This window comes from Notechis scutatus, chromosome Z, assembly GCF_049901735.1.
Source record: "Notechis scutatus isolate UNSWTSFEM ecotype Mainland chromosome Z, rNotScu1.2, whole genome shotgun sequence".
In the NCBI taxonomy this organism is placed as follows: domain Eukaryota; kingdom Metazoa; phylum Chordata; class Lepidosauria; order Squamata; family Elapidae; genus Notechis; species Notechis scutatus.
The window spans coordinates 125,146,623-125,160,731 of NC_142025.1; the positions used below are offsets into that span (position 1 = coordinate 125,146,623).

Sequence of the window (14,109 nt, forward strand, 5' to 3'; positions counted from 1 at the left end):
AAAGTAATAAAAGGCAGGATAAAAATGATAAATAAACAACAAACAAATAGCCCCATTCAGAGAAGTCTATTGTATGGATGAAAATATTTCTGTTAATCCATTAATTTAACCAATTAATCAACACGGTGTAACACAGGACTACCTTTTCTCAGTTGCAAAACTCTAGATGCTCACTAGATTGTAACAAAAAGTTAGTTTTCAGAATCTCATCTAATTTTTGCAATCTGTATATGTAGTCCTTACTCAATACCTCCCTTTTTGCAACCCTGTAGTCCCTTTTCGGGGTAGAGTTGAGGCGACTGGATGGAGCCGTGCATTTACTGGCCAGATGTCCTTCCTGATGCCTATATGAAGTTCGCAGATTTTTTTTCCAGAAGTCCTTATAAATTCTAATACACAGTTCTGTCAATTAGCTCTTTTTCTGTCTAGATAGAAGATTGAATGCTGTAGATGTTTACACCCTCTTCAGTAAAGTCAGTGGGATGTGCCCCAAGATAGATCCCACAAGATCTCTGTCTGTTGTCATTTGTCATTAGAAGGTCCCTGCGCCAGTTTGCATAGACTTTGCTGCTCTTAATCCAACAGTCAGATAGTTGCCTAAACAAGGAGCATGCAGAGAGGACCTCAAAATAATCTATGAAGCCAGAAATAGGAAATTGCAAGACACTTCTGGTTTTCTGAGGAAAGAGTCAAAATGCTTCCATTTTTGTTCTAGCAATCCAGGAATGGGATCAGCATGGATATCTCTGTTTGGAAGGTGTGCAAGTTTATTCTTAATTTATATATTTCCATGTACCTACCTTCTTACAATTCCTCCTCATCCTCCTCTTCCTCCTCTTCCTCTTCCTCCTCTAACCAACGTGTCCCCTGGGGTAAAAAAAACTTTGTCCCACTTCCACTGCACATGATGCAAGATATACCCAACAAAATTATGGGTTGCTCAGAAAGCAACTTCTTATTGAACCTGCAACAACGAAAAGAGCAAAGGCACTGATTTTCCTCCGCTCCCACCACCACCCCACAGCAGTTGTGGTTGGTATAATTGACAATTGCCTTCTGTACTTCTGGATTTGTACATGTTGAATTTGGCGGTTCAGAGACCTGTGCGAAGCAAAGTAAACTGGGTTTGGTCTGCAAAGCACAATTCAGTTCCCGGTAGACTAGTGTGTGACACAAACTTAGCCAGAGTTTGTGGCATTGTAAAGACCTTCATTTATAATGGTCACAGTCTCACAGAGGACCTATAAACAAAAACAAAAGAAAGAAGTAGATCAGATAGGGAGAATTGCTAAAGATTATACGGGCCATTAACACCTCAGAGCGTGGGTGTGAGCGAGACATTCTTTTGCTGTTGGGTAATGCACATATGCAAAGTGATAAGAATCCCCCCCCCTCTGTTTAATTTAGAAAAAGAAATGTTGTACCCTCTAATAAATTCTAACTCCTCCATGTTGCCTGATCAAAAAAAATGCTTTTGCACATGACCACAACTTTCAGTTCAACGGCAGATGGACCTGCACTCCTGAAATATATCTCCACTGAACTTTAAAAAAACCAAAAATAAAAAACAGTGTGATGTTTGGGGTCAGAATTACAAGAATTGGAAAGGTCCTTGGAGGTTTTATCTAGTGCAACCCCTTGCATAAGCAAGAGACCCTATACCATTTCAGACAAATGGCTGTCTGATCTCTTCTTAAAAACCTCAGGTGGTGGAGCATGGGCTAGCTGGGGAATTCTGAGCATTGAAGTCCATGCATCTTAAAGTTACCCAGTTGAGAAGCACTGGACTAGAACTCCTCCAAAGTGTCTTTCAACTCTGTTAACCCCAAATCTCCTTGCCTTGGGAAGCATCTCCAAAACATGATCACCTGCCTTCCATTTGAACACATCCATATGACCACTCTGGATCATTGGTTCAATTGCTGAAATGAGTTGAATTTATTTATTTTTTGAGAGGGGCAATTGTAACTTCCAAACCCTGCATTCTGAAACAGGATAGAACAGAACTGAAGCACTTTCTGTAAGCCATTGTCCAAATAGCTGAAGAATGCTCCCATATCCCTTCTCACTTTTCACCTTTTTCAATTCAATTTAGAGCTGGAAGGAACCTGGGAGGTCTTCTAGTCCAACCCCCTGCTCAAGCAGGAGACCTTATACCAGTGTTGGCAAACCTTTTCGGCACTGAGTGCCAAAACGGGAGTGCATGTGGGACCAGCAGAAATCAGACGATCAGCTCCCCAGCACACACGCACTAGAGCGCTGGAAACTAAAGAGCAGTACCCTGGCATGCATGCGCATACCAGGAAGCTGAGGTTGCGGTTTCCGGCATATGCATGCGGGCCAGCCAACTGGTCTTCCAGTTTCTGGTGTGCATGCACACACGAAGACCAGTTGCACTGGAAACTGGAAGCTCAGTTTCCTGGCATGCACATGCGCACTGGCGAGCTGCTCTTCTGGTTGCCAACATTCCTGCATGCACAAAGACCAGCTTGCTAATGTACATGCATGTGCCGGAACCTGGAAGAGCAATAGGCAATGGCTGCCATGCCCAGAGAGATAGCTCTGTGTGCCACTTCCAGCATGCGTGCCACAGGTTTGCCATCATGGCCCTATACCATTTCAGAAAGTGGCTGTCCAGCCACTTCTTAAAAGTCTCCAGTGATGAAGCACCCACAGCTTCTGAAGACAAGCTGTTCCACTGGTTAATTGTCCTCACTGTGAGGAAGTTTCTCCTTAATTCCACTTTGCTTCTCTCCTTGATTAGTTTCCATTCATTGTTTCTTGTCTTCCCCTCTGGTGCTTTGCTAAATAAGCTAACTCTCTCCTCTTTGTGGCAACTTCTCAAATACTGAAATGGTGCCATCGTGTCACCTAGTTCGTATTTTCTCTAAATTAGCCATACCCAAATCCTGCAAACATTCTTTTTAGTCTCCAGCCTTTAATTGTCTTAGTTACACTTCTCTGCACTTTTCCCAAAGTCTCAACATCTTCTTTGTAATGGATGTAGTACTCCAGTTGTGATCTTTTTGAAACCAAACATTCTCAGTTTGTTTAAAGTTATTCACAGAATATAGTTTCCAATCCTCAGATTGTTGCTTTTTGCCATATCTGTTGCAATTTATATCAATCTTTCTTAAAATGGTATTCCCAAGATTAAATGCAATACTCAAGGAAGGATTCTAGTGTATGAGAAAAAGTTTAATTGTGACTTCCCATGATTGGGAAACAATACTCGTGTTATGGAAATGCATCTGACTTTTTTTGTAGCTATTTGACATCACTGACTCATATTCCACTAGTAATCAATTTTTAGTTCAGGTTGTTTTAAATAGTTGTTAATCAGCAACAGCAAAGTGACATTACCCCACAGTGATATTAATTGTAGTACAATTGTATATCTAACGTATTATTGACTTACCATGGAAGTGTATGTGTGTATATATACAATATATTACAATTAAATTTGAGTGTTTTGATATGGAGATCCTTTGGCTGAGATCATTCTAGGTCATAAATACGGTTGTTTGGTTTTGGCTTTATTTTGGCATGCAAATACAGGTGTTATGATTTGCAAATCACAGTGTACCTCGCTACATGTTGTGTAAAGTTAACCTATAGCAAACAATGACTTAGCAAAACATTTCTTTAGGGAATGGTTTTTCGAGAAAGGAAAGGTATGTATGCAATTCTATGGTGTCTTATTTCACCAAGACTCTCTATCTTCATTTCATTCTGCATTTTTTTTCCTTGTATGAATAGAGCCAGTTTGAGTAGTGATTAAGATATGAGAAGCCAGCAAATTGTGAGTTCAAGTCCCGCCTCAGCCATGAAAGCCAGCTGGATGACTTTGGATCAATCACTCTCTTTCAGCCCAACCCACCTCATAGGATTGTTGTGAGGAACATAGGTAGAAGAAGGTGTGTTGTACATGTTTGCCATCTTGACTTGAGAGATCTAGTTTGGTATAATGGTTAAGGAACCAGGCTAAAGAGCAGGAGACTGTGAGTTCAAGTCCTATCTTAGCCATGAAAGCCAGCTGGGTAATTTTGGGACAACCACTTTCTCTCAATTCAATCCACCTCACAGGGTAGTTATTGTGGGGGAGAAAAGGAAGAAGGTGTGTTGGATATGTTCATCTTCTTGAGGTATTTGCAAAAATAATAAAGGTGGGAAAAACACAAATAATTTAAAAAAATAAATAAAAAATGAATAGTCAATTTCCCATTTCTGAATCTATATTGAACATTCACTTGGCTTCGTTTAGGTTTGTTATTGTATTTCCAAGGTGGAGGAATAATATATTTGTTGGAAAGCTCATTAGAATTGGTGAATTATACCAGATGAATCTTCATTAGGTTTTTCCTTTGTACTATGATATACCAACTCAGCTATCTTGCCAAAAAGACATTAGTGGTGTTGCTCAAGAAAGGGAAATTTTAAGAAAATGATTTCCAAGCACCCCACCCCACCGCACCTCACCCCACCCACTTTAGGGCAATCCCCTTATTGCCAGGAGATATATCAAAAAGAGCAAGGCATGGAATGGCATGAAAGACTTCCTTTCAGAGATTGATTTAATTCTGTTCTCTGTGAACTTCAGAAGAGATATGCAAAAAGATAAAACACCCTCTTCAGTCCTGGTGTAAAAAGATAAAGAGTTTCCTAATCACCCAAAACATAAATAAATAAAAAAGAAATAATCACACCTGCCGACAGGGTATTCAGAAATAATGGCATGGGGGGTGGTAGAGAAGGAGAAGGACCTGCCTTGGCTAAGGGTTTCAGCAGTGCCTTGTCTAAATCAAAATCAGAATCAGCATAAAGCTGGCCCCTGCTCAGCAGGAGATCCTATACCATTTCAGACAAGTTAACGTCCAGCTTTTCTTTAAAATCTTCATTATTGTTTTGAAGGCAAGCTGTTCTACTGGTTAATTGTCCTCCCTCTTAGGAAGTTTCTCCTTAATTCCAGGTTGTTTCTCTCTTTGGTTAGTTTCCACCTTTTACGCAAAATGTAAAATCACCGAACCAGTAGTTACACCAGTTGGATCCCACCCGTTGCCAATTGCTTTCTCCTCTCCTGCTTGAAACTGGAGCCTTTGGTAAAGGAACAATCAAACAGGTGTTTTGTCTTGCTTTCATGCAAAGTTTAATTTGAATATTTTTTCCATATTGTTGTTAAAGGTGTGGTAATTAAAAGAGCAGTTGGAATATTTACTTAGTTATTTCAATTGCTTTATTTAGAGTTTGGGTTACTGGTTATTTGGCAAAGCAATCTCAGTCACACAATACGGTGGAGCGCTTAAGACTTTTGGATAAGACACCAGGTTCAACTCCATATTCATCCAAGAAGATCCATAGGTAACATTGAAATAGGTTATTGGACTTGTTCATTCATCACATTAAGACAGACTAAATCTGATTTTGGCAAACTATACTGTGTAGATTTAATTATTATAATATGGATGTCATAATTTATAACAGAATAACAGAAGAGACTGCTCAGGCAAGAGACTTATATCATTTCAGACAAATGGCTGTCCAGTCTCTTTTAAAAAGCTGCCCATTATGGTTCTGCAATCCTTATTACCTGCTGAGTAAACCATGCAGGTTGGGGAATTCTTGGAGTTGAAGTCAACCCATTTTAAAGTTACTGAGGTTGAGAAATTCTGGTTTAGTCTATCACAGCTACTTATAATGACATCTTCTAAGTGGATTTCACTGTGGGAAAAGGGACTCTTTTTAACAGATTAACAAGGTTGGAAGGAACCTTGTAGGCCATCTAATCCAACCCTCTACCCAAGCAGGAGACCCTACACCATTTCTGACAGAGGGCAGTCCAATCTCTTCTTGAAAGCTTCCAGTGATGAAGTTCCCACAACTTCCGAAGGCAACTTCTGTTCCATTGGTGGATTGCTCTCACTGTCAGAAAATTTCTCCTTATTTCCAGGTTGAATCTCTCCTTGATCAGCTTCCATCTGTTATTCCTTATCTAGTCTTTGGGTGCCTTGGAAAATAGCTTGACCACCCTCCCCTCTCCATGGCAACTCTTCATATATTGGAAGACTGCTGTCATGTCTCCCCTGGTCCTTCACTTCACTAGACAAGCCATGCCCAGTTCCTGCAATTATTCATTGTATGTTTCAGCCTCCAGTCCCCTAATCATCTTGGTTGGTCTCCTCTGCACTCTTTCTCTGCACTTTTGTTCCAGGTCTGTGCATCCAACTGGCATGTCCAGGAACTTTCAAGGAAAAATACTAACAAATCTTTGGAATTTCTTTAGTTGGGACTTTGTCCTGCCCTCCCCAAAACCTTGATGCTCATTTAATTGAGCTAGCCAAAAATACTCAGGACATTTTGCTTTCCAGGAATTGTCACCTTAAATTGGAATAAGCCAAACAAATGAATGTAAAATGGCTAAAAATCATGTATTTTATCAACTTCATTGAAGAGCAGGAAAGGGAGAGGAATTGAGGTGTTGACAATTAGAATTTGAATTCTTTTATTGGCCAAGTGTGATTGGACATATAAGGAATTTGTCTTGGTGCAAATACTCTCAGTGTACATAAAAGAAAACATACATTCGTCAAGAGTCAAGAATCATCAGGTACAACACTTAGGGTTGGGTACAATAAGCAATCAAATCATGCTAGGAAACAGTCAATATAAATCGTAAGGATACAAGCGACAAAGTTACAGTCATACAGTCACAAGTGGGAGGGGATGGGTGATAAGAAGTGATGAGTAGATTAATAGTAATAGTAGTGCAGACTTTATAAATAGTTGGACAGTGTTGAGAGAATTATTTGTTTAACAGAGTGATGGCGTTTGGGAAAAATCTGTCCTTGTGTCTAGTTGTTCTGGTGTGCAGTGCTCTATAGCGTCATTTTGAGGGATGGAGTTGAAACAGTTTATGTCCAGGATGTGAGGGGTTTGTAAATATTTTCACGGCCCTCTTTTTGACTTGTCCTCAATTGAAGGCAGGTTGGTATTGTTTTTTCTGCAGTCCTAATTATGGATGACAATGAAGCAAATAGCACAAGTCTTTCATAGGTATAGAGGCAGAAGACTCCATATTCCCACAAGTGAAGAATGGATGATGCAGTTCATGGAGTAGCAGAGATGATGACACTCACTATTTTGATTAAAGAAAAGACTTTGCCTAGCTGTGTTTCTGCTTGGAAACCAATTTTGAACTGTTTGCTTGAAGGTGAAAGAAATGAAACTTTTAACTCTGAGATTGGAGGGTTAGAACTGTTTACGATTGTAGGAATATTGTGTGCTAAAGTTCATTTTAGAGCAAAACAAATATTTTATTCTTGCATCTGTACAAAAAAAATTTGGAAGTTACTCTTTTCTACACTTTTCTTCTTGAATTCCCAATTTTGGCTTCTTGATACCCTCCTTTTATTTATTTTTATTTTTTATATTTCCTTGCATTTTATCTTCTTTTGAAACTTAAAAAGTTTTTTGGGAAAAGGAACTAACTAGTAAATCCTTATCTTGGGCACACCCTGAACTTACATGAGGCTATTATGATGCTAATGGTTATGTATTCTGAATCTCTATACCCAGAGCTCAGGATGCTAGAACAGATAAGGAGAGAAGAAACTCTCAACTAAGACAATTGTCTCTTCCATGGATAAGAGATGCTTTTCACCTTTCTTTAAAGGTATTAATAGCTGAAAACAATATAGCCACACATACCCCTTTAATTTTATCTACCTAAGAATCCTCTGAGGGAAGAGGGCTGAAAGGTTGTCTGGTTTGCATATTTGCTAAGTCAAGGTTTGGTAATAATTACATGGGGGAGAGGGGGTTTAAATCATATTGTCCCAGTTGGCATAATCTTCTAAGCTAAGTCCCACTCAATCCTATCATGATTTAGCATGATTTGCAAAGCCAGTCATAAATCAGCTTTGTAAGTCAATTCTGGGAGTTGAAGCCCACCCTTTTAAAGATCTAAGAAGATTTTCGGTAATCCAGGTCATAGTTGCCTCAAAACAGCGCTTTTTTTTTCAAAGCCAACTGGACTGTTCTCTTTAAAAAAAAAAAAACTCAGTCCAGTTGCCTTTTGAGAAAAAGTTGTTGGAAGTTAAGAAACAGCCTAAATCTTCAAGAACTTGTTTGCTCGGTTTTAAAAAAAACCAGGCCTCTGGTTATCACAAGTGCTAGCAGAAAAATCCAGAGTTTTTATTATGGAGCAGGTAAAAAAAGTTTTGCCACGAACCTTCTTGCTTCTAAGTTTCACGAATGAAGGCGAATATACATATCCCAGGGTAATGTTGCCGGATCCAATCTGCGTCAGTCACTAGAACTGGAGGTTTTGTCTTCCTTCCGGGCTTTCGGTACTTGTGCTGAATCCCATCCCTCAGGGAACTTTTCTCTGGCAGACTGTGTGCTTTGGGCTATTCTATGTGTGGTATTTATATAGTGCCTGTTGTGTGTGGCCTTTAAGTTTGAGTTCACCATCTTGCTTTCTGCAGTGAGTGAAAAGTAAACCTTCTCTCTCTCCACATTACAGGTAGTCCTCAACTTACGAGTATTCATTTAGTGACCATTGAACCACGGCACTGAAAAGTGTGACTTAGGACTGTTTTTCCACAACCACCACCTTTATAGCATCCCCATGATCACATGATCAAAATTCAGGAGCTTGGCCACTGGTTCATATTTATGACCGTTGCTGTGTCCCAAAGTCATGGGATCCCCCTTTTGCGACCTTCTCACAAGCAGAGTCAAGGGGGAAGCCAGATTCAATTAACAACTGGGTTCCTCACTTATCCAACGCAGAGATTCATTTAGCAACTCTGTGGCAAGAAAGGTCATAAAATGGAGCAAAATTTACTTAACGAATATTTCCGTTAACACTAGCTCTATATGTTCATTTTTTATAAGTGTTGTGTTATTACATTTATCAATTGGGAAGACTTGGAAAGCAGTGTGGTTTTAAGGATTTACTGTCCCACCTGAGCTGCCTCTATATCCAGCTGTGGTTTGTGTACAATGAGTTGAGAAACACTTTTGTAAGATCAGGGCAAACACGTCTGTTCATGTTGATGTGCAATCCACTTTAGTTTCCTGAATTAACTTCAAAGTCTCTGTTCCACCGTGCGCTCTGTTTTATTTATTTATTTATTTGTGAGGGTTTTTTTGAAAGAATGCCTTATTTGGGGTCAGTCTGTCTCTCTTTTTAATAATATTTCAGCTCATTCAGATCTTCTCCACCATCTAGATTGTCCTTTTTGGATCCAAAGCTGGAATATAAATCAATTAAGCAAAACCCTAGCCTCATTCTTTTCTCTACCGCATGCCTTAATGGGTAGTTCAAGTCCCTGGACTCGCAAGGCTGAGAAGCATGGCTTAACCTGAAGCACAATATTAAAAAAAAGATGTTGAGACTCCAGAAAGAGTGCAGAGAGGAGCAACAAAGATGATTATGGGCTGAAGGCTAAAGCATACGAAGAATAGTTGCAGGAATTGGGTATGTCTAATCTAGTGAAAAGAACTAGAGGCTACACGATAGAAGAAGTGTTCTAATATTGGGGGGCTGCCACAAAGAAGAAGAAGAGATCAACCTATTTTCCAAAGCATCAGAAGGGAAGACAAGAAGCAGTGTCTGGAAACGAATTAAGGAGAGGAGGGATTTATAAATTTCCTAACAGTGAGGACAATTAACCAGTGGAACAGCTTGCCTTCAGAAATTGTGGGTGCTCCATCAGTGGACGCTTTTAAAAAGAGACTGGGCAGCCATTTGTCTGAAATGTTATAGGATCTCCTGCTTGAGTAGTGGATTGGACTAGAAGACCTCTAAGATCCCTTCCAACTCTGTCATTCGGTTAAGCTTGCCTGCAAGACTCAGTCTGAAGTCTGAATTCTTGGATCCTGCTGCTTTTTGCCCCGATTCCCACCCCTTGCACACGGGCCAGCCACACACCCAGCCAGACAGATCCCTGAGGCTCCAGCCTTCCTCCAGCCTTCCATTGTCTTTCTAAGTTTCCATTGCCTTGTACAAATGGGCTAGTGGAAAGAACGCTGCAGGGGCAGGAGATAAGGCGAGCAAACAGGGCGCTTAACTTCTTATGTTATGTGCAAGAAAGGGGGAGGATGTTCTTTCAATTCCACCCCTAACCTTCCCCCCACTGCCTCCCCCCCCCCATCTTTCCTTCTTGCATTTGGAAAGTTTGTCTATTTGGAGAGGGGGGGGTGGAGGTGTGGATGATGGATAGGAGGGATCAAGGCAGCCAGGAGCTGTTGGGTCCAGTTTAGAAGAGCTGGGCCTGCGTTTATCAGGAGCCTTTATAAGTCAGGAGAGATAGCAGGTCAACCTGTTGCTGGTGAGAGATAAGATATCAAGGACTGGTGTGGAGACGCTGAAGGAGCAGGTACAGAATCACTTGAGCCTCCATCTCATCTCCTGGTTTCTGGGACTTCTTTCTGCTCTCATTCCTAGTTCTTGGGTCTTTGCAGTTGGGCTGTTCTTCACCTGCTCCCTGCTGTCTCGTGCTTTCTGCCTTTATTCCTCTCGATCCTCTGTTTTAAGCAATCCAGTGCAGCATCTATCCTAGGCTGGAGAACTTCTTTCCATTTTGACTTTGAGGAGTGAAGGCCAAATCGGAGGGAAACAGAATTGTAAACCTTTCAGGCATCTATTTTCAGGGCAGTTCTTGGAGATATTCGAATACAAAAATGTGAGAGAACAGATTTTTACTGTCTCTCTCTCTCTGTGTCTCACTCACTCATAGTATATATAATTAATTTGGTTTTTTGGCCATCCCTAAGGAAAATAATTCTTGTTGCAATTCCTGTATCTTTTGGAAGGAAAAATAAATACTGCTGAATGAAAAACCAAGGTTGGTATAATATGTGAAATATATTAAAATATATTTTATAAATATATTTTATAAATATAGTTAATTAGTTTTAATTTTATATTTAATACATATATTTAATTATTAGGAAAATGTATTGCCCCCATAAATGAGAGTTTTGAGTCTTAAATAAGAGAATGATTGTACTACTCTTGCAGTCTAGTCCAAAGAATGTTAATTTATTATAGCGTAACTTTTGCGGTCTTGTGGCTAGTTATACCACAACAAATCAGATTCATCCTTAAAGTGCCACAAAGCTCTTATTTGTTCTTCATCAGCTAACCTGATTGAATTAATTTCATCTTTTTCATATGAGGTATATTCTCCATGGACTAATACTGTAACATAACTGGAACAGACTTAAATGTTTTGCATGTTGACGTTTTCTTTCAGCTTTTTCTTTTTCCTGGAAGAAAATCCATTGAATTCAATGGGATTTACCTCTGATTTGATATATTTCTATATGGTCTTATAAGGGAGCTGCTGTAGTTCCTACCTGAGAGGTAAATGAATTAGTTCAGCTTAGATAGTATACCTCTTTCCTTCCTTTTTTCTAGAAAAATTCACAAGATGGAAATCTGATAGCCTGATGTGCTAAATTGAAAAATACTTTGATCAAGACCAAAATAGATGAAGCCCGTGCTTTTAATTGTGTACTGACTTTATTGTGTAATTGATTTTATTTCTAATTGTTTAACATGGCCATTTTTACTGCTATTGCTTTTTATAAAGTGCGTACTAACATTTTCTACTGCCATTTCATCATAGCTTATATAGTTTTAATATCAATACTAATTATATTTTTACCAGGATATTTTAGCAATACAATGTTTGTATACTCTTTGGCTAATATTTCTGATGTTTTGCTATTTTTTTCCATAGGTTTTTTTTATAATTTATATTAACATTATATCACATTATTTTAAACTGTACTGTATTGCACTGTTGTCTTAATGATTTATATTTGTGATGCTGTTTTATAGTTGTGGCAGTAACACTAAAATTTAGCTCATTTTCTACTGCACATTGTAGAGATGGTGGTAAATTACCATCCTGTAATAGTATTTTATGCAGGTCAATAACCTAGATAAAGCTTGATTGATTATGGATGATTATCCTTTGCCACTCTTCCTTTATTTAATGGATTAGAAAACATGATATGTATCTCATGGCTGCATGGAAACAAGAGGTTCAGACTTGAGTTTAGAGGCAGTAGTTTTCAGCTGTAAAAATAAAGAGAACAGTAGAGAGAGCTTTGTGATGAACATAGTTCAAGTAGACCTGAAAAAACCATATAGAAAGCTGAATCATTTTGGTGTCACTTAACAGCATGCATGAATTATTTTGAACTGGGTGTTTTGGAATGGAAATCTTAAGTTTTGATCTAAAAACACACATTTCTGTTTTTCAGGAACAGATACACAGAAAAAAATATGAGCCATATATAACTTTTCCTTTCCCAGGAGGGCTAGCAGAACCAAATGTACTTGTAAATATTCAGTGGGTTTGTTTTAATTTTATACAACTCTTTATCCAAGATACCAAATTCCAAATCACAAGAGTGTTTTAAAAATAGCTTTTATATGTTTTTATCTGTCTTGTATTATGGAATAAATTCTTCTAATTCTAATTCTAAATTCTAATCCTTTGCAGTATTTTAAAATACATGGTTAATGTGTCAGAGAAGTTCAATTATTGGGTAGGTGACTTATAATAAGAAGCATCTGTATAATTACAGCCAAGAGCTTTTTCCCTTGCTCAAGAAATACATTATGTGTGCACAAGGATGTCTATGAAGATAAATTTTCTACCTTGTTCAGGGCCCTCTTGTGTGGCTTAAAATTTGGGGATGAAGAATTATCACATGAATACATTTCTGAGTCCTGGAATTGTTCAACAAGGATTAAACTTAAATTGTAGCCTCAGCTCTTAGTAAGAGAGACAGTGTAGCAGTTAAAATACTGGCTTGAATCAGATGGCCCAGGATGGGTCAAATCATGAATGTCTTCCTAACTCCTGGCTTGTTAAATTGGGGATATAATCAAAGGAAGCAGCCTTGCAGGAAAAAAATAAACAAATATTTGTTCTTTCTCTTCCTAGCAGGTGGGAACAATTCTAAGAAGGCCATGGAAGAAAATTCCTCATCCTATAAGACTGTCCTTTCTTTTGGACGCTTCAAAGTTCGAAAATTACAAAATGGTCCCTCCTCGGAACAAGTCAACCACACTCCTAAACCAGATCTTCCTTCTTCCACGCAAGCAGAAGAAAACGGATCTCTTTCAGCACCCCCCGATTATGAGACTTCAATTGATGCTTGTCCTCGTTATGAGTTTTATGCCCTCTCAGCACCTCCTGGACGTCGGAAGATCCGGCCTACTTTAGACATGCTGAGGAATGCAGAACCGGTAAGAGGGTCCTCTTCCATAATGATCAGGGGAAAAGAAGTTGACCTTCTTTTCCATGATAACATTAGCTACAGAGACTTTATACATATCACACCTAACAGTGGTTTTTTGAATCATGGTTTAATAAACTTCAGTTGCCTGAGCTCACATGAAACACTAAGTTACAAACTGGCTTAAAATGGCCAAATTATTAAGAAAATTGCCAAATTAAGAAGAGACTGGACAACCCCTTGTCAGGAACGGTCTCTTGCTTGAGCAGGGAGTTGGGACTAAAAGACCTCCAAGGTTCCTTCCAACTCTGTTATTCTGTTATTATTTCAGATTGACTCAACCGTTGATTTAAACCCTAAGGTGGTTTGTTGATTTACACTTAGCAAACTGCCAGATTTTTAACATCATTACAAATCATGCTTTAGAGGTTCATTTGGTATGAGATCCCCGCCAGTTGCATTTTCTTTAATAAATTGTAATTAGAATAACCATGTCTTTGTGCAAAGTGTAAAGCAAATCATTGTGTCTTCCAAATTGCCAATTTTGGCCTATGATCATGTGTGAAACAGATTATTTTTATACAGTGCACTAAATTGTGGAACGCAGAATAAAAATTTGCTAGCTTCTCCGTACATCAGAGGTGGTATTCAGTAAATTCTGACCAGTTCTGGAGAACCGGTAGTGGAAATTTTGAGTAGTTCAGAGAACCGGCAAATACTACGTCTGACTGGCCCCGCCCCCATCTATTCTCTGCCTCCCGAGTCCCAGCTGATCTCTTTGTCTTCTTTTGTTGCCCTGCACAGGAGAACGGAGCTGGAAAGCAGGTTAGTGGGGTGGTGAGGGAA

At 39.1% G+C, this 14,109-nt stretch overlaps 1 protein-coding gene across 1 annotated transcript in view; it reads left to right on the top strand.

Moving 5' to 3' along the window:
- Positions 1–14,109, top strand: part of LOC113425314 (solute carrier family 12 member 3-like) — a 57,786-nt gene that overhangs the window by 4,570 nt on the left and 39,107 nt on the right. Inside the window, exon 2 of the mRNA XM_026687406.2 lies at positions 12,969–13,273. Coding sequence (XP_026543191.1) covers positions 12,995–13,273 — 279 coding nt within the window. The 5' untranslated portion in view covers positions 12,969–12,994. The remainder of the gene's footprint in view (positions 1–12,968; positions 13,274–14,109) is intronic.